General features: G+C 39.0%; 1 protein-coding gene across 12 annotated transcripts in view; it reads left to right on the top strand.

Annotated features, from left to right (window-relative positions):
* MAPK10 (mitogen-activated protein kinase 10) overlaps nt 1-26,489 on the top strand; it is a 142,902-nt gene that overhangs the window by 77,532 nt on the left and 38,881 nt on the right. For all 12 annotated transcript variants that reach the window (XM_064416784.1, XM_064416789.1, XM_064416783.1 and 9 more), the window contains 5 exons: nt 15,295-15,424; nt 17,284-17,342; nt 18,320-18,458; nt 19,399-19,564; nt 22,697-22,768. In XM_064416784.1, the coding sequence (XP_064272854.1) occupies nt 15,295-15,424; nt 17,284-17,342; nt 18,320-18,458; nt 19,399-19,564; nt 22,697-22,768 (566 nt within the window). The remainder of the gene's footprint in view (nt 1-15,294; nt 15,425-17,283; nt 17,343-18,319; nt 18,459-19,398; nt 19,565-22,696; nt 22,769-26,489) is intronic.

The raw sequence follows: 26,489 nt of genomic DNA, 5'->3' as shown, positions 1-26,489 counted from the left end.
CAAATCCCCTGGAATGGTGAGTAGCAGGGAGAGGCCATAAAAGGCCTTTTTTGATGATAGAGTTACAGAAGTATTACAGGATAGATGGGAAGATAATGAGCATTTTTTTCTTAGTTTGTGTTGCCTGGTAACTGCCTGTTGTAAGGCAGAATTTACCAGAAAAACAATCAACCATCCATCAGCAAAGCGTGAAGAATCAATGGTGAAGTGATTAATGAAAAGACAACTGGGAGCTAAATATTTGTAGTTTAGCTAAGAGAAAGCAACACATGATGAGAAACATCTTCAGTTGTGTAAGTTTCTCCTTAGCTAATATTAACAATAAGTTTACACAGTAAACTTGATTTGAATAAGTTTCTATTGTAGAAGCTTACTCTGTTTAGAAGTATTTTGATGGAAATAGAGTTACATATAGAAAAAGCTGATTAAAGTAAAAATAAAATACTGAAAACCTGCCTATTTATGCACCACAGCATGCTTTGATGTATAAAAGGAGGTAATTTGCCCTGCTTGTCTTGCTCCTTTGCAAAGAATAGGCACGAGGAGTACCTCTATTAAAATAGTGGGGAAAACCTAGGTCATGGCTTTCTTTCAGATCCAGTGGCTCTGTTTATACTCGATGGCTTGCTCAAGTGTCACAGATGTGGGATGCAATTCTGTCCCTTGCTGCCAGAATTAGAAGTGTAGAGGCCTAAAATGGGTGATTTCTGATTGTTCCCTCTGCCAAGGGTAGGCACAGGTAGGATGGCACAGAGGGGTTTAGGCTCAGTCTTCTCAGAGCATGGACAGTTTCTGGATTTTCCTTCAGGATAACTGTAGGTAAGGATACTACCTCTTATTGAATGGAATAACTGGCTGCCCAGCTACTGGAGACAGTTTGGTGCATAGTGACACTTGGTTTTATGGAGTGATGGAGCATGGCTGCTGAATGCTAACTCCTTTTAGGAGGGAAGGACTGATGTTTTTCAGGCTCTGCAAGGTGTTTCTGGGTTCCTAGGCAAAGCCACAGAATACTGAAACCTTTCCCCTACAGTTCTGTGAACAGGTTTCAAGATACGCAAGAAAATGCCAGTGGAAAACAATTTATGTCGTGGAACAGAAGCAGGCACAGGAAGCAGGAAATGTGGTTATGAAAAAAGTAGGAACTTGGTTTCACTGGATTGTGCTAAAAATTACATCAAAGAAAAAATTATTTTCTTTATATGGAAGCATTAAAAATATTAAATCTTCATGAGATGATAATTTAGTGAATATGTGAAAAAGACAAAACCATATGGTGTGATTGTTATAATTGTGCTCATGTGAAATAATTATGAACCCAGTAAGGAAATGGTATTTATACAGACATAGTACGTACAGGATCTTCGGAAATTAATCTTTGGGCTCTTTCAATTGGTTTTGTGTTAACTGTGTTCACAAAATGATTTTAGCAAACAGTTTTCTGAGTTTAATTAGATATGTGCCATTACACTGCTGAGAGAAGAAGTAGCTGATACCTCTCTGCAATGTTAGAAGGGAGTTGACACCTACCTCATTTTGCAAGGGGCTGAGAAAGAGTGACAGGTCATTTTCAGCTTGGGTTTGTGCATGGTGGATGATGGTGGATGGAGAGGAATTCTCATGTTCCATAAAATCAACAGAAATATGCTGATGTTGGATTGGGTGTTTCTTTATGTTTTAGATGAATGCTTTTTGCCTGGAAGCAAGGTAATTGATCTGTGGGTTTTCTGCTCTGGTTTGCAAGCCATCATTTTTATGTTGCCTGTGATATTTTTGATACTGTCTGTGATGTCTAGAAAAATGGGGTTGTACAGAAATATTTCAAAAGCAATTTGAAGGGCTTCTGACAGTTTTTGAATTTACAATTGAAGCAAGGGTGAAGTCCAGGTTTCTGAGGCAGATAGGGAAGGCATCACTTACAGGCTTGAGGACACAAGTAATTAAAATCTTAGCAGTATCTTACAGAAGACATTTGGCCTGTTTTATGACCACATGGTGGCTATGCCTGTGTGTATTATCAGGAGAAAGCTTTGAAAACAAAGTTGTCTGGGTGAACATCAAATAAATGAGACTGATGATGCCTTTCAGCTGAAATCTTTTATCTCGGTCTTTTCTTAAAAGTGAGCACAAGCTTTCATACTGCACGATGTTGAGTTGTGGTCTAATGCTGTGTCAGCTGGACTGGAGGGGTTGGCTGGGAAGGGCTTTATTCTGTCTTGATGCAGGAAGTTTCTGTGTGAGTAATGTTTGAGTGGAGGATATGGGAGCACAAATTATGCTTTTATGAGAGCTTTTCAGTGAATGCATTATAAATTTAGAAAGACACCTCATCTGCAGATATAGAGGAGACTGTAAATATATTCCTGAAGTAGTAAATTGGGAAATGTGCTGCAGATATCTTTCTTTGAATTAGTGGTTTGATAATACTTTTGAGCCTGAACCTAAAGGAGATAAAAATCTTTAAGTGTTCCCTGTAATAGGTAGAGCCAGAAAGACAATGAATAGCTTGTTGTGTTGCCTAATATTGCCATAGGTTCTCCTTTGCTGATTTAATTGCAATGTGGTGGTTGAATCTTATGGAGTACAGAGTTATTTCAGATCAGCCTGTGGTGATGGTGGTGCTTGTTGTAGCTTATAAATCTGCTGATTCTTTCCCTAAAGTATCCACAGCACCACAGAATCATTTAGGTTGGAAAAAACCCTGAAGATCACTGAATCCAACCATTCCCCCAGCACTGTCCATCACTAAACCATGTCCCCAGGTGCCACAGCTGCACATCTTTTTCAATACCTGCAGGAATGGTGACTCAACTACTCCCCAGTGTTCAAAGGCTGGAGGAGAAATGTGACAGGTATTGTCCACTACAAGGTGCAGAAACACTTGATCTCTTCTGTACAGTGATTATCCTTCAATTCTGGTTTTGCATAGCACCATTGACTCCTGGGCTGGGTGTAGGGATCTCAAGGGATATTGTAAAGGGAATAATGGTAAAAGCCATGGAAAAGAGCAGTTGATGCTTCTGACCATAATCAATTCCAAGCTCATACTTTTGCTGTAGTGCAGTGGGAAAAACACAAAGAATCATGGTCATATCAGTGTCTTACAGCTAATACACAATTGTATTTGTATTGTTTAGCTGGACACTGGTGTGCTCATGTTTTGCAACTTGAATATTTTTCTCCATCATGGTCCTGCTATCCCAGCAATACTCTTTTAGATTTCTTTGTGTCACTGAACTGAAATACTGCATTCCCTGATAGAGATCAACATTGTGCATGTATAAACTGGTATAGTTCTGTTGTCATTATATTATTGCAAAAGTTCCATACTGTTGTTTCCTTTTCACAAAGGTTTCATACCTTCTTGATGTTTTCTCATGGGCAGCTCTTCAGAGCACTAACTTTCTTCCTCACAAAGTAGTCAGCTGACTCCACTTCCCTCTCAACCAGCCAACCCACTCTTTTATAGCACTCTTCTTCTTATTATTGGTCACAGCTGTGGCCTGTTAAAGTCAGGCCTGTTCCTAATCTTTGGAAATTGGCCCAGCTGCAACTCCTTAGGGGTGAGATTTCTTTCTGCACTATCTTTATTTTCTTATATTCTATCCCCCCACAAAGTTCCATTGAAGTTCAGATGTTCTCTGTGGCATCAATCACTAATTTTCCTCAGAAGAGGAGAACAAAGAATATACATGTCATTTATAGACAAAAGGGGGTGAATAATGTATTTGGATATGCCTAGAATTTCAGTGGCCCTGAAGAGAGTGGCAGCATTTTGTCAGCCCCAGAGTCCCATGTGAAGCAGAACTGAGCATATGTTGTGATTTGGTTACTTTCATTTGTTCATTTGAGTTTGGTTACTTCATTTTATGAAGGTTTTGTGCTTAACATTCTGTTGGCTGGCACTGCAGATTGATCCCATTCTGTTGTAAATTCTTCAAACTGTATCCATTAGTTCAACCTGTGTTCTCTTCCTCACATTGTTGAGTGCTTTGCTGATGTGCTTTGACATCTTGCTCCTGAGGTGGTTTTTGAAAGCAACTTTTAGAGAGTTTTACAAGTGTGTTCTGTGAGAGGAACGTAGGAAATAGCTGTCACTTTGCACTGGGAACTGTTGCTGTACTGATAGTGAAATAAGCATGCCAGTATGAACAAATTCTGCCATGTTTCCCAGTGCTAATATCATCCTATACAATGACAACATGTGGTAATTGAACATGTTTCCTTCCTTTTTTTTTTTTTTTTTTTTTTTTTTTTTACATTTTAGGAAATTCTTTTTGCAATACCAGAAGTTAAACTCAAAGCAAGCTTCAAACCTCTCTCATTTGTTTGTACATTGCAAGACTTTTCCCCAGCTCCCAGTTTGCAGTTACACTGTGGTATTCTTTGGATTTTCTAACATGTTGTTGCTCTGAAACACCAAAAACTGTGTGTGTTTGGTTGCCCATTGGTCTGGTGTCCATGTGAAACAGCACATTCTGCTTTGTGGTTCTGATGTATCTATGCCTTGGTTCCTGAGAGAGACAGCAGATTTCCCAGTTCTATTTGGAATCTGTATCACCAGCACGTGAATTTTAAGGTGCTGAGAGATTCCCAATGAGTTCAGCAAAGGCTGCGTATCTCTCTGTATTTCACCTCCAGAATATTGAGCGGAGGTGTTTATTTAAGTTGGTCAGATTTGTGTTTCTTAAGCAGATTTATTAGAGTTTGCATATTAACACATATCCAGAGACAGTTTGCTTGCATATGGAGTGAGAGGAAGAGGCCATGTCTTGGAGTGCTCTTGCAGCAAAGACCTGAGCTTGGATATGGAAGGAACTGCTGTTAGGATCACAGAGAACTGTTGCCATGTGACAAACTATATGTAACATCTAAAAAATAGGACAGATGGATTGTGTTTGAGTCATTGTTTGCTTTGGTTCTTGAAGCTTCTTCTATCTACTACACGTATCTATAAGTGAGAAAGAAACAAAAATTAAAAAGGGATATATAAAAAAATATTTCTCAATTTCTTTTTTTGTTATTTTGGTAATGTCCTTTTTCCTATCAGAATGCAGAGATTCCTAGTTGGCAGGGAGTCACCACATATTCATGTTTGTCTTCTTTTGTTTCATTTCCCTTTGCTTGTAGAGAGAAATCTAAGATTTAAAATGTAATGGTAATCACAAGTGGTATGTAATAAGATGTGCCATTTCCATTGTGTATTTTTTTCTAGCAAAGAAATCATGTCCTCTGTCTCTAAAATACACTGCTTATATTTCTATGTCCTTTTTTGACTCCTTTCTCCTTAAAGAACTTGTATGGTTTCCATGACTACAACAGTTAAGCAGGCAAAATAGATTCCATATTTATGCTCTGCAAGTTTATGGGGGAAAAGGTAAATAAGTTTGTGAGGGAACCATCTCTGTGCAATCTGTTTTTGTGAACCCTGGCAGCAATGCTCCCTTTATCTGGTCTCAAATTCAGTACTGTAAAGGCAGGGTCAGGCTCATTTGAGAGAGCTGGCAGCCAGGGTTTTCAGTTGGATTGGTACAACTCTTAGGCATAGAGCAGGTTTGTTCAGAGCTGTGGCTGGACCTGTGGTCTCCTTGGAGCCATTAAAAAATGTGTCAGCTGTTTGTAGATTCTGTGTCCGCAGGGAAGTAACTGATGATTGTGAAACATAAGCTCTTTCTGTGTTGGTTGGTTAGAAACTGCATTTAATTTACACTTTTTGCTATCAGACAGTGATGTTTTCAAACCCTCTTTACAGATGTCAGGTTCTGTTCCTACACTATCAAAGCTTCCTTTTGGTCACTGTCACATCTCCCTTTTCTCACATTTGTCCTGGGTCACGACTATGATGCAACTTACTGGACAGATTTTTTTCAAGGCTCTCTTTGCTCCTCCTGGAAAACCAGGATTGGCATTAACTACTGTCAGTGTATTGTAGTGGCTCTTGAAGAGACTTCAGGCATATCCTTCTGTGTCATTCACCTGAAATCCTATCCCCACTGACATGAACACCATTGCAGCACCATCACTGCTCACCATGTGTTTCACATGAGACCAACTGCACAAAACATTTCTGTTCCCTCTTAGGACTAAGGGGTTTCTTCTGTGGTAGAGAGAGAGAGAATGGCCGTGGCCACATGGAATCAGGGAGGTGGGACAGTAGGACAGAGCACCTAAATAAAAGGGTGGGTATCAAAACAAGCAGTGAAACCAGAAATAGAAAAGCTAGAATCGGTCTGGAAAGAAATGCAGCTCAGGTAATTCAATTTTCTTTGTCAGCATGTATTGCTGATATTTATTCTCTAAGATTAATGTAGTCTACAGATGTTCACAGTTCTTTACAGAAAGCAATATATTGTGCTTGGTCCCAGGACCTGTCCTTGGACAATCATAAGAGCCAGTGACAGCCCCAAAAAATTAAAAATAAGTTGTGCAAGATATAAAGACAGTATGAAACAAGAGATTCTGTGTGAAGCCTGGGTGAAGTTTGTGAACAGTGCAAGGCATGTCTGGCCTGGCATGAATGGGAAAACTCAGCAGAATGGGCAGGAGTCTTCAATAGAGACAGATAGTTAGAAAGGGAAGCAGAAAGTAGGGAGACTCAAATACAGAAGTCCCTTTGCGAGTCAAAAATAGGACATCGAGGGTTGGTTGGTTTGTTTGTGGGTGTTATTTATATGGAATTTTTTTGGGGGGGGGTTGTTTTTTTATCTCTTTTTCTTTTCTGGCTTCAAATACATTGCTTTAAAATTCTGTCTACACATATAAGTTTTGAAATTTCTGGTGTAACATGGCAACTCAAAACCTAATTGTGGGGTGAGGGTCTGGAGTGACGCAGAGTCCCCAGGCAGGTGCAAAGGAGAGCTGCTTTATTGAAAAATCCAGTCCTTTTTAAGCAGTCAGGCCTTTCTCAGTTACATAGCTTTAGACCATAACAAATGTAATTCAACCAACCACCATACACCATGACGTGAACATGGTAGGGTTATATAACTTATTTTTCTACCCCTAATTCAGCTGAGTCTCTTTCCCATAGTCCTTTTTGACTTAGCCAAAGTAGCAGGCCTGAGCCATGATTTTACATGGCCTTCTCTTTGTAAGGTTTTACCTCTATGCAATACCTAATATTTTTCATTTTGTTCCCACTGGAAAAAGACACTTTGGCTTGTTATGAAGCAGATAAAATATGCTGGGTTTGTGTGCTTCGAACTGCCTTGTAGAGATTGCAGTCTTAGTTTGGGGAGAAACTAGAATTTGAGCAGCCTTTTAGTGTAAAACTTCTTACCTTTTTTCTCCCATGATTACCACGTTGTAGGTGAAGGATTGGTAGCAGTACACTTTTATTCTGCTCTTGAATTTTGGTTTTTAATCATTTGATAAATGCAGCAAGAAAAATGAAATAGAATTTCTTATTCACTCAAGTGACAGTTTTTGTTCTGTTTGTCAGGCAAGCAAGCAAGTCTTTTAAATTATGATTGTGAGGGGATAATAGTAAGATGGTAGCTGGTTTCTATTCCAGTTTGTAGGTCCAAAAAATAGCAGGTTTATCATGTGACTGACAGTATGAATGTGGTAGGTACTCACCTTCTGCCAGGTGTACAGACTGCCTCAATGCCATATTTCCCATGTCTACAAAATTGCTGTTAAACAAGGAAACGGGACTTTTCCTGGCTGTGCTGCTTAACAATCTTGAAAACTGCCCAGAGTTTACATTCCCTGCTGAGTTCAGAGCAGTAAATGTCAGATTTCTTTGCCAAATTCCATGTCTTATACCCATTTTCCAGATGTGGGGCAAACATCTACTTAATATGATTTACCTGAAAATCATGCTCAAGCGTCTTTTGCCTGTGAGTTTCCTGCCACTGAATATTGATAGGCACCCCCAGCTCTGGTCCATTTTTCAGTTTTTTACTTTGCTCTGGCTTTGGTAAATCCTTGAGCATGCAAAGAGTGAGTAGTGTAGGATACTCTGGAAACCATGAGGTTGTCATCTCTTACATGTTTCACATGTATTGGTCTAGAGCCCTTTTAAAGCAGAATGGAAAAGTAACTTGGCTCCTTTTGCTGCCCAGGTTGAATTTCCTAGGCTGGCAGCTAACAAAAGCTCCTGGCAGCTAGCAGACTGTGTAGTGAGTTAGTGACAAGAGACATCCAAGACCAGAAAGTGCTTACTGATTTTACGGTGCTGTTCAGAAAAGTCTTAAACATCTGAGCGGCTTTCTGAGCCAAGTACAAAGAATTAGCAGAGCACATGCAGATGAGAAGTATGTAAACATGCTCCATACTCAGCATCCTCATGAATATTTTAATCTCCTGGCAAACAGAACCAGAACCCACTGAGTGGTGTGCCAGGCAATGTGTGAACTTTATAGCTGTTTCCACGTTGCCTTTCCCACTGTATCCCTGTATCCCCACTGTCTTTGTGAGAGAAAATTACTATGGAAGAGTTTTATCTTGCATCAATATGCACAACTGGTAACTAGTGGGTTGTAAAATTATTCTTGTTAGGGCATCACCAGCTCATGTAATTAGAAAAATAACAAACTTTTATTGTAAATATGTTTATTAAAAATAAGTGAGTGGTCCATCCTTTTTTATTCCTGCAGCTTCTTTTACATTGTCTTACATATGATGGCTCAAACACCTTTCTTCAGACCCTCCCATCTGAAATTTTGGCAGATAAGAGCTCTCCTCAGCATGACTAAATTGTGAGATAGATTTCACTGAGAACTTTTCAGATCTAGCTGTCCTTAGAATTATGAATGAATTCTGCTTCCAATTTTATCTTTGCAAAAGGCTGCTTGGCTTTGACATTTTAGGCAATGACTGTAGTAGTTGACAAAGAATGAGCAATACAGATTCAAAATTGGACTGTTGTGAATATGGCAATGACACAGTTTAATCCTTCATGGGTAGGAGTAAAGGGACTGGATGATTTGTGGGCTTGGACTTTGTGTTTGCATGTAAGCATGTAGGCTATTGAGCCAGCTAATAGACACTCCTACCAGAGAGAAAATGACTGAGGCACTCAACTTTTTCCCTCAGTCTTCAGTGGCAACTTCTCTTTCCACACCTCTCCATTGGAGTGACAGCAGGATAGGGATTGGGGGAGTAAAGTCTCTCCCACTGTAAATAAAGATCAGGTCCATGGCCACTGAGGAACCTGAATGTATATATGTCTATAGGACCAGATGAGAGGCATCCCAGTTGCCAAGACACGTTCCATGATATTTGAAAAGCCATGGCAGTCAGGTGAAGTCCTAGATGACTGGAAAAGGGGAAGCTTTGTAGCCATCTTCAAACAGGGCAGAAAGCAGGACCCTGGGAACTACCAGCCTGTCAGCCTCACCTCTGTGCCTGGGAATATCATGGAACAGATCCTCCTGGAAAATGTGTTAAATCACATGTAGGACATGGAGGTGATTCAGGACAGCCAGCAGGGCTTCACCAAGGGCAAGCCCTGCCTGACCAACCCTGTGGCCTTCTGTGATGGAGTGACTCCATCAGTGGGCAAGGGAAGTGTTTCACATGCCATTTATCTGGACTTCTGTAAAGCCTTTGACACAGTCCCCTGTAGCATCCCTCTCTCTAAAATGGCAAGAGGTGGATTTGAGGGGAGGACATGAGGGTCATGGTCAACAGCTCAGAGTCCTGATGGACATCAGTGAGAAGTGGTGACCCTCAGAGATCTGTACTGGGACCAGGGTTGTTTAATATCTTCATTAATCACAGACAAAGAGATCAAGTGCACCTCAGCAAATTTGCAGGCTTATGACCTTTAACAAGAACAAGTACAACATGCTGCACGTTGGGGCAACCCCAGGATCAGCACAGGCTGAGGATGAATAGATCCAGAGCAGCCCTGCCCAAAAGCACTTGGAGGTGCTGGTAGATGAGAGGCTGGACATGACCCAGCCATGGCACTGGCAGCCCAGGAAGCCAAACACGTCCTGGGCTGCATCCAAAGCAGGGTGAGGGAGGGAATGAGTGAGCCCAGCTGTCTTTCCTGATAAAATGCTGAAATGTAAAAATAGAGCCACACATTTTGAACTTTTTTCTTAATTTCTCCAGTTTTTGTGGCATGTCTTTGAAGTTTAAGCACTACAGAATTCACTATTAATCTTGACAGCAATGCTGAATTTTCATTTGAGGACTGGGATGATAATCCCAAACAATTCAGGCACTTCGGTCCTCTCTCATGTTACTTCTTTCCAACACAGGATAATAAATCACATGTTTCACATGCACATTGCACGTGGAATGCAGGAAGGAACACTTTGAGCCCCATCAATAATCTCTGCAGTGGTGAGGAACCTCATGGAAAACCTTGGCAACTGATTTATTTATTCTGTGAAACTGGAATCTGGTGATAGTAAAAAAAATTATGACTTGTGTAGCAGCTGGGGAGGCAGCTTGGTTATATTTTCTAATCTAGCTGTTTTCACTGGCTTGAAAGAAGCTGTGAGCTGATGGAAACACAAAAAACAGGCTGGAACCATAACTGGCAGTAAGAAAAGTGCAGAAGTCATCCATTAGGAAAATGTATTGGTCTTCTTTAGCATCAGCTCTGAATATTGTCTCAATTTCTCTGCATTTTCAGAGGGAATAGAGATGATCCAGAGAGTATAGTAGCCATTCCTGACAGGAGGTCTGCAACTCTTCAGTACAGTCATAATGGATTTTTATTTTTTTTTATTTTATTTTCAACACAAAGGGTTGCTTCCAAACCTAATAAGGACATTTAAAGGCTTTTTGTTATAGTGGCCTTTGATTGTACCACTTGGGGCAAACTTTCTGCACCCTGGTGCATGTATGGAATTCTTTTCTTTTTCCACTAGTTTAATGGAAAACTTTCACTATCTTTAAATATACGTTCTGGAGATTTTTCACCCTAATAACTTTTTTCTCTTTAAAAGTAATTATTGAAGAGGAGAACATGCACTGTTTTTATGAATGTCTGCCTTTAGAAAGTTGGAAGTTATATGTCAAGAGGAGAAAAAACAAGTTAAGAATGAGAGGTCTAATTTAGTTCTAAAATTTGGACTGGTATGTGAGGGCAATGTAAGGAGCAAACAAACCAAACCCACCAAAAAAACCCTACTTAGGGTTTGCTTGAAGCAAAATAACATTTTCACTCTTTTTTGTTGGAGTATTTGGCTGAAAGGGAACTGCAAGTAGAGAGAATGTAAAGCACTTTAAATATTTTATGGTTAAGCTTCATAAAACACATCTACAGAAATTTTGCTTGACATAGGAAAAATATTAAGTTCTTGCCATTCCTATAAATTACTTTTTCAGAAACTGCAATACTGATAGTTATCTGAAACCAAGGGCTTTGAAATTACCATGGAGAAATTGCTGTGGAAAGGATTCATATATGCTTTTCTTTTTTATCTGTCTGTGCATACACATTTAGATGTGAGCATACAGAAATCTGAGCATTTCTGTAGAAGGTATTCCACTCCATATATTGGTGGTGATTGGTGGTTGAGGATGAGCCATCATTAGCATTCTTGTTAAATGTGATTTTCAGATTATCCTTTATTATCCTAAGAACCTATCTCTAAGAGCTGACTTTAAAAAATTTTCTGTGGGTTTAACAGTCTGTTCTGGGGGGTAGGCTATAATTGAATTGATAAATGTTAAGTTTCCCTGTTGATGAAAAGATGGGAGGAATAAATTTAAGTATTTATTTGTTAAGTGTCTATTTAAATAGAAACTTGGACATGAAGCTAGAATGCTTTCCATTTGTTTTCAAAATAGGTATAAAAATGAATGCCTGGTCCTCCAAGTGCATGGCACCAAATAATTGTTCATTGTTCATCATAGTCTGAGCTCACACAGAATATTATGGTAAATTATGACCTGGGTTTGTGAAAATCTGACTAGGAGGAGTTTAATTTTTTTCCTGCCAAAGTCAGCAAAAAGCCTTGTTAAATAACTGTGATTACATATATCTCTTGATATAGTAGTAGTCAGGAATTTATATTTACAAAATATTTTTATCTCTGCTAAATAGGTTTATTTCAAATTATTTACAGTTTTAAAAGGCATTTTTAGCACTAACATTTACCATGTCACACTAACTGTAAAGAGGATTTATGGGGAAAGAGTTTATTTACTGCCTTTTCTGTCTGTACAGCTGCCAGAGACATGGTAGTAAACTTTGAGGATTTTTCTGAGCTCATGTTGCAGTAAAGCTATCATTTTATTATAAGACCAGGGATAATTTAGAGTCTGCTATAAAATCAAGAAACTCTACAAATTAAAAAATAAATTCACAGTTGAGCAAGAGGTGTTATGATATAGTTTCCAGAGAAACTCTTTTAGATGCAAGTCCAGTCTCTTATTTGAGATTTAGAGTGGCTTTCATACTCTGCCTTTTCACCACAGTTCACAGACACTCATTACTCTCTCTCTTACTCCTGACCCCTGGAGCCAAGCGTTTATACAGCCACTCTTCTGCCAGTGATTGAAGTTTTTCTTAAGGAGGCTTATCATCAATACTAACCTTGGTGTTCCAAGGTAAGGATTTTCTGTAGCAAGCAGCAGAGAGAGGACCTACATCTGGTGTCTGTAGTTTCATTGTAGTGAAGTGCAGAGTTGGCTGGCTGTAAACAAAAGCTTTTTTCTGGTGAGCACAGGAAAAAACCATCAGGGCTGTGGATTTACCCAGTGCAATGAATTTATATATTGACTTCTTCAAGTAGTTGGACACCTTCCATTTGGTAGAAGACCATGAGAGAATTGCAGTCAAGATCCTTATGTCTCAAAGTAAATGTCCTCTACAAAGGATTAGGAACTTTAGTTCTTCCACGGTATGCAAAGGACCAGGAATTGATCGTAAAAGCCAACTGTTTAAGAAGCCTTTGGTTTTCTGATTTTAGATTGATGGTTTTGTCTATTGGTTTGACAGAGAGAGAAAATTCAGGAAAGCAAACAGAAATCAGAAGCTGAGGAAAATGTTTGCTCAGACAAATTTTTGTTGTTTTCTAACTCCTAGTCAGTAATTTTATGATGTAGCTAATGAGATTAAAATATGAAAAAAAAGATTATTAAAATGATTCACAAGTCTTATGCAGGCTTTTCATCCTAAAGGAAGTTGGGTGATCAAGTAATATGGGTTAGCTGAGAAATTTGTCTGCTGGAGTATATTTGCAGTATATGTCCATGAACAATAGGGACAAAATATTTAACTGTTGAAAGATCCTGTTTATTTAAATCCTTGGGCTTTGCATTTTATTTGTTCAGTGCTTTCTTAATGGAACTGAAGGGTATTTTAGTTGTAGCCTTTATGATGCCCTGTTGTGGCTGAACTACATCAGAAGGAGAGACATGGTTCTGACAGCTGCTACAGGAGGTTTGCTTTCTGCTACATGCTGTTAGGCTGTAAATCACACGTCATGTTCCTCCTAACACAATGTTTAGTTGAGTGAAATTCTGTGGCTAGAGAGAAATCAAGTCAGGCTGGATCTCTGATAGCCTTGTCACCTAAGCTGCAGCTTGTATGGTTTAACTGGTGAGTGCAGTATCTTTGTTTATGCATGTGACTAGCTGGGTCATGCAAGTTACATGCCTTATTCATGAATAGAATAAAGGACTGTTACCAACTGACAGAATGGATGATATTGGACACCTGGTCCAACCCACCTGTTCAAAGCACAGTCAACTAAAGCAGATTGCTCACGACCACTGGAAGAGTCTGGCTCCATCTTCTTTACTCCTCCTGGCAGATACTTAAGAAGATTTATAAAATCCACCCTAGGCCTTCTCCAGGCTAAGCAATTCCAGTTCACTCAGCTGCTCCCTGTATGACAGGTATTCCAGTCCCTAATAATCTTCACGGCTCATCAGTGGAATTGCTCCAGTCTTTATCTTTCTCATGCTGTGGAGCCTGGAGTATCACCCAGAACTCCAGACGTGGCCGTGGAAAGATCACTTCCCTAGACCCACTCTCAAGAGGCTTCCTAAATAAGTCCTAAAAGTAATCTTTGCAAAACTTCTCATCACCTTTGTTCTTATCTGTGGGATGCATTTGGTGTGTTATTTATGCAGACATAGTGCAAATTCAGTATTTCTGATTCTTCTCTTCTTGTGTGGTTTCCCAGACAAACATTACCAGCAGTTTCTTACCTATTTTGAGCAGCTGCACATTTTTGTTGGCTTTGTGAGTAAGCTTCTGATGCTTGCATGCTTTCTACTCAGCTTGGTTAGCTACCCTCTGTCACTGAGTGTCTGCAGTAAGCAAGGGTTAATGAGAAAAAATTTTGCTGAATTCTGAATATTTACTTCATGCTTAGGAAAGCAATTTTTAGAACAATGGGTGGTTTGGTTGATTTATCTCCTGGGAAATACACTGTTGCTTTTCATGGACTAGCAGAAAACTCATATAATGCCTTCCCTCTTTCTTGGTAAAAGGAAAAATCAGGAAAAGGGCCTGAGGATGCTGTCCATTTGGGAATGCTTCTAGAATTGAGTGTGCTTTTTGGTATTTAGAAGTCAGAATTTATGTAGTCAGATTTGAACCACCAAAATAAGTGTTTAAAATACATAAGAAGTAACATTTATAAAAATAGCAGAAGATTGTGAAAAACACATAAAAGTTTAAGGAGCATTTTAGGGCCCCAGCTTTAAAAGTTCACTTTGCAAACAATGTATTTCTTAATTTTCAAAAGTTGTAACTGTGTGCATGTAACAAATTTTTTTATTACCAGGAATCGGTAAAAATCCTTGTGAAATGGTTCTGTTTCTAGGCATGTTATTGGAATTGGATAATATGGTCTCAAAGAATGACTAAATAATTTGATTCCATTAGGAATATCATAAGGAAAACACAAAATTCATTTTGGGGGGTAAGTGGGCACTTGGTTTTTGAGCCACGTTGTGATATTGTTCTTAACTGCCACAGAAGAAGCAAAACGCATTTTCTGCTGTAGCCATGCACAGAGAGTTGCTTTATGAAACAAATTCCTTCTCATCCAGTTTTTATTGTATTTTTATCTGAAGTTACTTAATTTTTTTTCCTCCACCTCTTGAAAATAAGTGTTGATTTCCAATGGAATTGGAGTTCAGAAGTAGTGGTGTATGCTGTCTTCTGCTGATGTGGTGCTACATGTTTCCTATTGATCTCTCACTTTTTTTTTTTTTTTTTTTTTTTTTACTAGAAACTCTGGTTTTGTCCCAGTATTTTTCTCAGTGGAAAAAAGAAAAGAAATGGTAGATGTGAGGTTCAGGAATTTTCCATGAGAAGTGCTGGATGCCCTCTAAGACGCATAACACCTGTGTTTGTCATCACTACAGTGCTGCATATGATGCCGTCCTTGACAGAAACGTGGCCATTAAGAAGCTCAGCAGACCATTTCAGAACCAAACTCATGCCAAGCGAGCTTACAGGGAGCTGGTCCTCATGAAGTGTGTGAATCATAAAAATGTAAGTGTTCAGTGGGAGAAATGGTATGTGCCTTGCTGTGTTAGAAAGGAAGTTGTTTTGTTTGGTTCCTTTTTTAAATGGAAGAAATTAGAAGTAAAGTATGCTCAAGGGCTGCACTCTGTCTGGTACTACATGCACACAGGAGAGACTGAGAGTATTCCATGTGCTTATTTAAAGGCTCTGACAAACTGGGATTGTTCTAGACTTTCCTGCTTCTTGCACCATATACCGTATATCATTTAGTATCCATAATGAATGAAAATATTCCTATGCTGCACCAGGAGTTTTATTCCAGTGCTGTATGTTAATTTTATCCATTATCTGTTAGAGCTATCTGCCTGACTCTGTGTCAACTGCTCTTTTGTAGTGAAATATGTAGGATTGCCACACTGCATTATAAAGGGATGTCTCAGGGATTTAATTTTCCTTCACCCTAGATTTCCTGCTGCCATATCTGTGTGCCCCTTCCTTTTCATTAGGAGAGAATTTTTCAGTTTGTAATGTTTACCTATTCCTCAAATCTTGCAATGACTCTTTTTCCTTATGTAAATCATAAATGAACTTAAGACAATGTGATGCAAGGGGAAATTTTACACTTGTTCTCAATCACATGGTCACGTGGAATGAGAAAGGACTGATCCTAAAATGGCAAATTGCAGGACTTGACACTACAGTGTCTCTGCCTCACTTCTGGGCAGTGATTTATCCTTGCATTCCCACTGTGTTATCAGGACTATTCCTGTCTGTTCCCTGTTAACTTGATTGAAGCTACCCTCAGCCAGCCCAATACATGAGGATTTGAAAATGCAGGGATGAGTGAGAAGTTTTTTAATGGACTGGAAAGAGCAGAGGGGCAGCAGGAATGTCACTAATTTTAGATATAAAATTTTAAACATGGTGTATGACAGCTGCTAACTACATCACATGGGTTGGGTCAGAGCTTTAATCTGAACAAAGAAGTGCTGAGGAAGGAGAGGATTGTAAAGGCACCTTTGCAGAGGTAAGATTCAGTCAGAATATGTGGAGTAAAGAGAAAGAATGCTGAACAATTTCTTTAGGTTAGAAAACCACCTAAAGAGGTGATGGAGAAGGAGACATTCAGATGTTGTCTTCATGGCAGCAGTGCTGGTGTCATCTACCTCTGTTATCTGCACAGAGGGAAAGCAGGGGAAATCCAGATCTCTAGGGTCACATTGTTTCCTCTATTCTTTTTCACACATTCTTACCAGTGTCTCTCAGCAGCCCAGCCCGTTTAAAATAAACCAAACAAAAATGCTCACCAAAGAAGAGAAAGGAGAAAAGGAGTTGAACTATGCAAGGTGTCTTTGCTCAGGGGGTCTCTGTTTCAAAGTACTTCTACTAAAACGTTGTACCTCTCACGATGGAATTTGTGTCAGCCAGCATGTGCAGGCTTGTGCCCTCAAAGGAATTGAGGCCATGTCAGAGAGAAAGAAGGGCTACTGTTTGATAAGATGGTTCTTGGTTATTCATCCCTTCAAATCAGTATTCCTCATAAATAAGAAAATTCTGGCTGTAGCACAAAGACTGCTATGCTAGATTGAGCTGAAGTTGATCTTTGAACCTTCAACTTCAAAATTGAGAGGAGTGTCTCACCCTTAGCACTTTGTTTTGTCACTGGTTATCCTTTCAGATGACTTCAAGTGAACTTAAAAGAAATCTGAGAGATCTGTGGTATTTTGTTTTGAATGCTGCTGATTTTTTACAGATCTATAAAGTGAGAAGTATTAATATAAATAGAGCAGTGAAAAAACAGTTTATTCTTTAACACAGTTCAAAACAGATCCAACTGATTATGTATATCACTTCTCTTTACTCTTTTGTCTTACTTTGCTTTTCAGATTATAAGTTTATTAAATGTCTTCACACCACAGAAATCTCTGGAGGAGTTCCAGGATGTGTAAGTAACAGGGGCAGTAATTAAACTAAAGCTTTAGGGATGTTTGGGGCATTATGTTTTACCTTGATTGCAAAAACTCAGCAAAATACAGAGGTTGTAGTCTCCTCTAAAAAAGATAGTGTGAGTCTAGTGGGTAAAAATATATTCTGGATTCCCATATTGAGAGCTCTTTTGACAATTTAAGGTGAAAACCACCTGTTTCATATTTGTTGTGATATGGCCTTTGTCTGTGTAATGTTATTTGCCTGGGGAGCTAGGGATAGGTGTAGAAGACAATCAGCATCTCTGTTGGAACCTTGCTGTGCTGGACAACCACTACTGTGCCTAGTACAAACCCGCTGTGGATGAAATTTTAAGTATTCTCTATTTTATATTGTTGCTCTCCTTTTATCTTTCTGTCTTTGCCATATTCTGTATACATTGCATGGAAATATGTTCCTATTCTGTAGTCTGATACCAGGAGTAACCTGAGAATTTTGTGAAGTCATGCAAGCTGAGGAGGATTTTTGAAGGCATTTTGCATGGGGATGCATATTTTACCTCTCAGACACCTCTGTTTCTCTCAGATTCCCCTGTGTACTGTGGTAGCCATCCTTGCTATGCTTGAGGGCCGAGCAGTTACATCATCTGGTGCTTGTGGGTCTTTTGGGTTTAGTGCATTTCTGTGTGGTGTTGCCTGATTGCCCATGTAGAGTATAGTCTCTGTCATGGGGAATGCACCAAGAAAGGGCAAATAATCCACCAGTTTTCCTGGTATGCTGAAAGAGTGGTGTCTCAGCAGTGAGATAAACCTGAATTCTTAAAAACACCACCATGGTGCTGTGGTTAGTGGGCCCAGTCTCCAGCTGTGTCACTCCCAGTCATCAGAAATAGAGTGAGTTTTAAAGCAAGAAAAGACATTGTTACTTATTTGAGATGATACTGTGATTTGCCTTCAACACAAAGAAATAACCCTGTGCCTTTGCTTTTCCATTCAGCTACCTGGTAATGGAATTAATGGATGCCAACCTGTGCCAGGTCATTCAGATGGAGCTGGACCATGAGCGAATGTCTTACCTTCTGTACCAAATGCTCTGTGGAATCAAGCATCTTCACTCTGCAGGGATTATTCACAGGGTAAGGGGCCTTTGGCTTAAAACTTAAGGCAGCATATGAAATGATCAAGACTTTAAATGCCACTTGGCTCTCTTGTGTACTGTGAATCAAAGCCCTGTGTCCCAGTGCAATGAATAAAAATCATAAAAGCCACAGACAGAGGTCAGGGGATATAGAATTGACATTTTCCACCATTTACATGTGCTGAAGCAAATGAAAAGACTTAAAAAGCATCCTTTCATTTTGATTTTTCCACATCAGTGCTGTGCCTGGTAAGGATGTGGTACCTGGCTATGGATCTGTGATAGTCAAGAGCAGTGGGGATCAGGTCATGTCAGTGTGAGCAGGAGGGAATTCTCAGTGAATTGAAAATACCCTGACTTAACTTCTTTATTGAAAAGCGCTTTCACTAATTTGGGACTTCTACATTAGGGGAAAAAAATTGCCTAAAGAAAAGAAAGGCTGATAAAGTGGGTCATAAAGTGCATGCTGTTCTACAAAGTTCTCCTTTCTTGGCATGTGATGTGTTTAGCAGAGGGTTATAGACTTGGCTACCAGATAGTCATCCAGCAAAGGATGAGTTGAATTATAATAAGTGAAGCATTAGGGTATCTCTACATGTGCAGTTGGAATGTCTCTCTCAGGTTCACAGCATTAAGAGAAAATAATCTAATCAAAATAGCACTGAGATGCTATTCCTAGTAAATGCAATTAATTTAACACCAGTAGGCTCCTGTTATCCAGGTAAAGCCCAGTATGCTGAGGTAAAACAACTTCCTGAACAGTTTGCTAGAGAAACAATAGCAAGGGTTTGCTGTATATTTACAAGTATTTCTGATAGCAACTGGGTCAGAAGAGGGAAAGAGTATTTGAAGGGTGACCTAAAGCATCCCTCTGTATCATAGCTGTGCCTGGCTTTATAAAGGACAATCACATGGGTTTTTTTCACCGTCTTTTGCAGGATTTAAAACCAAGTAACATTGTAGTAAAATCTGACTGCACGTTGAAGATCCTGGATTTTGGACTGGCCAGGACTGCAGGCACTAGCTTCATGATGACCCCGTATGTGGTGACACGTTACTACAGAGCACCAGAGGTCATCCTGGGAATGGGCTACAAGGAGAACGGTAGGGCTGCAGTGCCACTGCACCAGGTCCCCTCGAGGGCAAGCTCTGCTTCACCATTGTAAGGGAGACCCAAAGGAGGGACAGGAAATGTAATGGGAAATGATGGGAAATGGCACCTGGAGTTAGAGCAGCTCCTTGCTGTTGTGAACTGCAGCTACAGAACATATTTGGGGTGCACTGCTGGTGAATTATCAGTGTGGGATTGCAGAGTAACAGGAAACTTATTCTTAGTCATGTTTGAAGTTACAACTACAGTCAACTCATTTTGACCAGAGCTTTCATCTTTGTGTTCTGTGGCTGTGAAATAATGTGGGAACCACTGGAATTGCTGAACGAGTGACGTGTTCTAAATTTGAGTCTGGATCTCTGAATCGTTTGAAGGAGCAAGAAGTACAAGCTAAAATAGAAAATCCTAGCCTTTCCAGCATTTCTCTAAATCCAGAGCTAGATCTGAATTTCAGGAATTAATTCCTTTTTCACAATAAATTTAACAAAGTCACAGGTTTTTCTGACAGGTTTCATCTTGTCAAGATCTAGGTATACATTTTACAGTTTGAGATTGTTTTTTTTAATGGCAAGTACAGTTGCAGAGAAGAGGAAAAAGCTGAAACTAAAAAAAAAACCCAAAAAACTAAACAAAACATGTATTTTGTATGTAATCTCCCTAGAAGTAAATAGGATATTCCTCTGAATAGTCTGAGAAAGATCTTGGTCATTGGAAATATTGTGAAAAGCAAGATGCTTGCTATAGAGAATCAGATAAGGAAAAACTCAAATTTTGCAGAAGATGAAGGGAAAACTTTTTAAGTTCTTCTCATTTTGTGACAAATCTGAGAACTGCATCTGAGTGCCAGGTAGACCAGGCAGGAAATGAGGGAATATTCTATGGCTCAGATTTTGCTGTCAAAGGTATAATTTGTCTGTTTGAGGAAACTTTTTGATGGCAAATACAGCAAATGTGACAAGACCAATGTGACAAGACAGTCCTACTTAATTTATGTTGAGGAGGTTAGCTAAGCTGCAGCAGAACTTTTACTAACAGCCAACTGCATCCTGTAAAGGGCAGTGAAACTGATTTTGGGAGCAAATTCCATGACTTCAGCACTACTGAAAACATAATCACACAACCTCTTCTGAAATTACCAAGTGCCTGTGTGAATTATTTGTAATGTTTGTGAGTTTAAAGTATAAAATTTAATACAAAAGTCTAAAAAGTAGATAAATTATTATTATTATTATTACTATTCAGAGTCTTAACTTAGTAAAAATTTCTGAAAATAAAGGAATGATATTCCTTAAAGTATTTGGTTTGAAATTTTTGCTAAGTGCCATTAGAAATTTGAGCTAGCACTCTTTAGTCAATATCCAGAGTTCTTCTATTGTCAGATGAGTTCTTTTGTTGGATGTTTTCCCCCTCCAGACATTTAGTAGATGATTAGGATTATTGTTGTTATTGTCCATGAAAGGACAGAGAGAGCATTTGCTTTTCACATGATTGAAACTGCACCAAGAAAAAGTTAGACGCACTTTTGTGATGAAGTACACAGCTGGGAAAGTTCTAATGTTTGCCACATCCAAGGGTCCTGATCAAATGCCCATTGAGGTTAACACAGAGACTTCCTTTGACTTCCCTGGGCTATGAATCTGGCTTAAGATGAATGATCTTGTCTTGCTTGGACAAAGCTGAAACAAAGAGAGGAAGAAAAGAAAATGTTTGAAAATGAAGCTCAGCTGTCAGAGGAGCCACTCTGCTTGGAGGCTCTGACCCAGCTCCCAAGGAAGTCAACAGAAAGGATTGTTTTTGCTGCCCTGCTCTGGCCTATGCTGCCACATTACTGAAGCTCCCCTCTTTTTTCCCCTCTGACTATGTACATTGCCTGTACAAGGACTGTTCACTGCTTTCATTTTCTTTCTGCACTTGGTTGGCTAAAGATGCATAATTATCACCAGTTTGCTGCACTTCTATGGAAGGTCCCAAAACTGTCACTAGGAAGAAAACTGCCTCTGCCTCTGGCATGCTTTTGCTGTCCCATGCCCCTGATACCTGTACCCTCCTTTTCCCAAATGGAACATTTCACCTTTATTTTGTTTCACCAAGAAATGAGTTGTTTGTTTGTTTCTTTGGTTTGTTTTGGATTGCTTTTGAAGGTTAAGAAAGGGGAAGAAAAAGAGGAGAAAATTGCTTGTGTAGGTTAAACACAACCTGAAAATGAGGATTACAGGCTCAGAAACAACATAGTCTTTTAAAACATTTCAAGGCAGTTTTTTCCTCTTCACAGGGAAGACAGGTTTTTGGGTTTTTTTATTTTTTTTCTGTGAATACTGTGTCACTATCTATCCAGCACTTTTTCTTTAAAGACTTAAAGGGCAAAAATAACCCTATTCAAGTCAAGCAGATAAGGTAACTGCATATTTCATCTAAAAGCTGAAGGCAGGATTGGGAATAGGAAATGCTCTTATTATTGTTGATATTTGTCCTTTGGCGCTTTTGTTACAGCATTTATTTTGAGTGCCTACACAGTACAAAACAGAATCCACTCAGGCTGAGCTCTGTGATAGGTACCTACAGATAGGATATAGGCATAGATCCTGAAAGAGGAGTTTTAAATAACCTTTAAGGGTGGTATTTTTCCATATGGCCTTTACTTGTGTGAGAAGTTCCATCTGGAACCTCTTGTCAGCTGCTGCAGAGAGACTCAGTGCTGAAGAACAAAGCCTAGAAGCTCTGCAAGTAGGATTTATTCAGATTATCATTATCTGGTCGTTTTGGTTTTTTCCTTAAAAAAAAAAAAAAAAAAAAAAAGGAGTTGTTTTTTAGCCATAAATTCAGTGTATACCATGGGTCTGTGTAGTTGTCACTTATACTTGCTAGCTCTGGACCTTTACCCAAAATGTTGATTTCAAACTTTTTCCACTGTTGTTACTAACTGCTGTTGAGCTGACTGACACAGCTTTTATTTATTTAGTTACTTATTTTAGCTTTTGGTGAGACATGAAAAAGAAACCCAACAAAACCACAAAACAAACTGTACTGTGCTGATCAACCTTTTTCCCCTCCTTTAGGAGTGAAATGTTGTAGTTAACTTTGCTTTTTTTCCCTCCTTCTTCACTTCCCTGTCTCTGCTGTTCTAGTGGATATATGGTCTGTGGGATGCATTATGGGAGAAATGGTTCGCCACAAAATCCTCTTTCCAGGAAGGGACTGTATCCTTGTGCCATTTGCTGCAGCTTCACCTATTATTTGTTCCTCTTCTCCACCCCATCCCTTTTACCATAAAATGACTATACCGGGAGTGTAAAGATAGAAGCAGAAAGTTGAATCCCAGAGGTATGGCTAAATGAAAGTAGCACACTACTGATATGCACAAAATTGAAAATGAAAAACAGATGCACAGAATTATTTCAGTCATTTAAATTACTCTAAAGCTTGTAATCATTCCATTTTATATACTATTTATGTCATGTCAATAAGCAATATAGAAAACAAGCATTATGAAGGCAAATTGGACAGCTTTATTTACTATTCTTCAAAGGAAAAATAAGAAAAAAAGAAAAAAAGTCCTAATTTGGCCCATCTCATTCCTGTAAATCTGTTTTTCTGCTTTTATGTTTTGGAAATATTGACTTCATAACATTTGTGGTGACATCATAATCTTTTGCTTGCTAATGCATCATGGTTTTGGATTCATCTCAATGCTGTATGGGCTCAGTGTTGAGTCAATACAACATTTTTCTTTTTCTTTAAAACAAAATGAAGAATTCGACTCACCCAGTTTAAGGCAACTGTTTTTCTGCTGTGGTTTCCAAATTGGCCTGAAATCAGATTCTCTTGATTGAAAAATGAACTTCCCTTTACTTGCATGAGGTCTGTGTTGTCAATTAAACCATATTTCCCTCCCATCTTGTTCTTCTTGTCTTGGATGATATTATTTTTACCCCCTTCCAAGGTGGTGAAAGCAATATTAGAAAATGAAAACAAAAGAGGAGGTGTCTGCTTAGCCTCCTGTTTATCACAGGTTAAACCTGCCCGTGCTGGCTTGGAAATATAAGTAAGTGTGTTTTGCCCATCAGAATAAAATAAGGCAACATAACATCTCTTCACTTTTGGAAACAAAAAGGCATCTTATTTTCAGCTAGTTGGCAGAAAGGCACCACAAAAATCTGGCATCAGCAGCCACTGGCAGTTGGTGTGAAGAAAACCCAGCTTTCACAGACATGCAGCCATGGAAGCAATTATTTTTTTGCTGACTTTTGAGTAATTCCTGTCATGTTTGTCAAAGTTGGGTCCTGCCTGTCCTGTTTTCACAGCTCTGTCAACTTCCTCTGAAAGCTGAGTTCTGCTTGGTGGCCCAGTGAAGATGCAGTTCTTCTTCACTAACAGGGAGATGGAGGGACAGCAGACACCTCCTGTTTGCTGAGGGGGTGACAGCAGCACTTTATTGCTTCCAGTCTTATAGGAAGAGGGGCTGGAAAGTCATTGGGTGCAAAACAAGGCAGAGATGTTAAAATATTTTTTTTATTAGTAGGTAGCTTTGAGATGCTTAAAGGTGCTGAGCTGTCCCTGCAGCCTGAGGAGCAGGCTGCACACCCACCTTCACCTGTAACCTCGAAATTCAGAGCAGCTCCCAGCATTCCCAAAATCTGTAATTCATTTTGATAGTTACGATGTGTTTCAGTGGTAACACCACTTCAGAAACACCATCATAATGCTTCCCCCAAACAATGCACTCTTTTCCTCTTAAAAACAAATAAAAGGAAAAAAAAAACAACAAAAATCAAAGCAAAACTAAACTATCTATAATAGACTTGAGGTTCAGCTGTAAATACTGAGGATATTTCCATTTAATCTCTTCTGAGTGAAGTCTGAGATTTTAGTTGATAAGAAGCTAGAATTCATACAAAGAATGGTTTCAGGATAAAAGCATAGTAGCGTGGTTAATGGGTTGCTCTCCTCTTTCAACAGCAAATTAGGAGATATGTTCTTTTGCCCATGTCTAGAAAAAATGTTAATGCTATATAATTTAAACAATGTAGCTTTTAAAAAAATCATTCAAACATGAGAATTGTTATGTTTCTGTCTGGCTGTGGAAACAGTCTCTTATGACAGCATTGTATTTGGGAACAGCAGTAAAATATTCTTAAAATATCTTTTAACATTTCAGCATCAGTTGAAATAAAAACTGAATTTTTGAACAAATGCAGCAAACATTGTGTAAATTGCAGGACAGTCCTACTTTTTTAATAATTGGAAAACCTGTATCCTGAAATAGAATGTGGGCCAGGTCACAATTACTACCAGGCTTTAATGGTGGGTTTCAGGTGAGTGGGATGTTAAAAAAAAAATTAAGGAAAAAGAAGAAAAAAAATTGTACATTAATTTCCAGGTCGGTACTAATTTGTGAACCAGTTTGATCCCATGAATGAGTTGTTAGTGTTGGAAAGACTGGTTTGTGTATGGGTCCATATGATTTCCCACCCTTCCATGGCTGTTGATGAGCAGATCTAGTTTCCCTCCCTCCCAGGTGGAGGAAGAGCTGGAGAAGCATTTGTGCAGCTGCAGGTAAACTTCACAGAAGTACATTACAAACTTCCCTTGGGCTACTTAAGGCTTTCCAGCAGAGAGTTTTCTAGCTGGAAGAAGCAAGTCTATATAGAAATCAAAAATACCAGTTCTTTTTAATCATTCAAAGACTATTTTAATCATTCAAAATACTGTCTACTGTGTGCCCTTGCTATCAATATGAGCTTACTCACTTCTAGTCTGGAGTAGGAACATTTGTGTATGGCACAGTATACATCTAAGAAAAAAATCACAGCTGCTGCCATGTTTTATGGAAAGAAAATATTTTAAAATTTAATCTCACCTAAATCATCCCACTGAGTTACCACTGCACTCAGGTGCTGCTGGCTTGGAATGAAATTTCATTTTTAAAGTCTTTGTGGAAATTAAAACATGGACGGGATTAATTTCAGAACCTCTCTTTTACATAAACAAGAAAGCCTCTCTTAAGCTGCTATGAGAAAGCTCTGGAATCTGGATAGACTACAGCTGGTTTTCAGACAGGTGAGAACAGCCTCCAGTGTCCTGGAGAGTACTGGGTAGAAACTGCCTGGCAGGTACCCTCATTGCTTGTTATTCAGCTAAGGCAGACATTTCAAAATACTGTCAGGGAAACTTCCTTGTCAGAAATCAGACCCTCTTGAGAAGAAATCCACCTTTCAATCCATTTCCAGATGGATTTGCAAACCAAAATATTCCTGGCAAGTTCTGGTGAGCTTTTGTAGTCCACTTCTGAGTTTCTTGCTCAGTGTTTCTTTGATGCTTATTCCATTTTTGTTAAATTGGAAAGAATGTGAGCAGCTAAAAAGTGCCTGAACTCATGAATGCCAATTGGAAATATGTTAGAAAACTCCAGGGCTTTCCCAAAAGCTGATTCAGCTCTAGGCAATAACATCTTCAAAATCTTATAAGATTTCAATTTAAGGATTGGAAATGTGTTTCTGGTTTTTTATTTGAAGAGAAGGGAAAACTTAAAATGAATACTTTCAGGTGAGACAATTTTATTAAGATTGTGAGACCGTTTTATGAAGATCTGAGCTCCCAAGTCCACAGTGATGTCCTACAGACACATGTGACTTAGTGGGAAAAATAAAGTGATCAGAACATTTATTTTCAGTATTGAAAAGAAGGAGTCATGTAGAGGATGGTACTATAGCAATTTCACTTCTGAGTCCTTCGGCAGATCAAAGGAAAACAGTCATTTAGCCATAGAATTATATTGTGATAATAGCCAAGTGTCCTAAGTTTGGCTAGGCCTGAATTTCCACTAAAAATAAATATGGAGAACAAAATTCCTACTGCAAGTAGCTTAAAGTCTTAGAGAGTCAAAAGAGAAAATACCATTAAAGAAGGAAGAGAGAAAAA

This window comes from Passer domesticus, chromosome 4 (genome assembly GCF_036417665.1).
Source record: "Passer domesticus isolate bPasDom1 chromosome 4, bPasDom1.hap1, whole genome shotgun sequence".
NCBI lineage: Eukaryota > Metazoa > Chordata > Aves > Passeriformes > Passeridae > Passer > Passer domesticus.
This window is presented reverse-complemented; position numbering and strand designations above follow the sequence as displayed.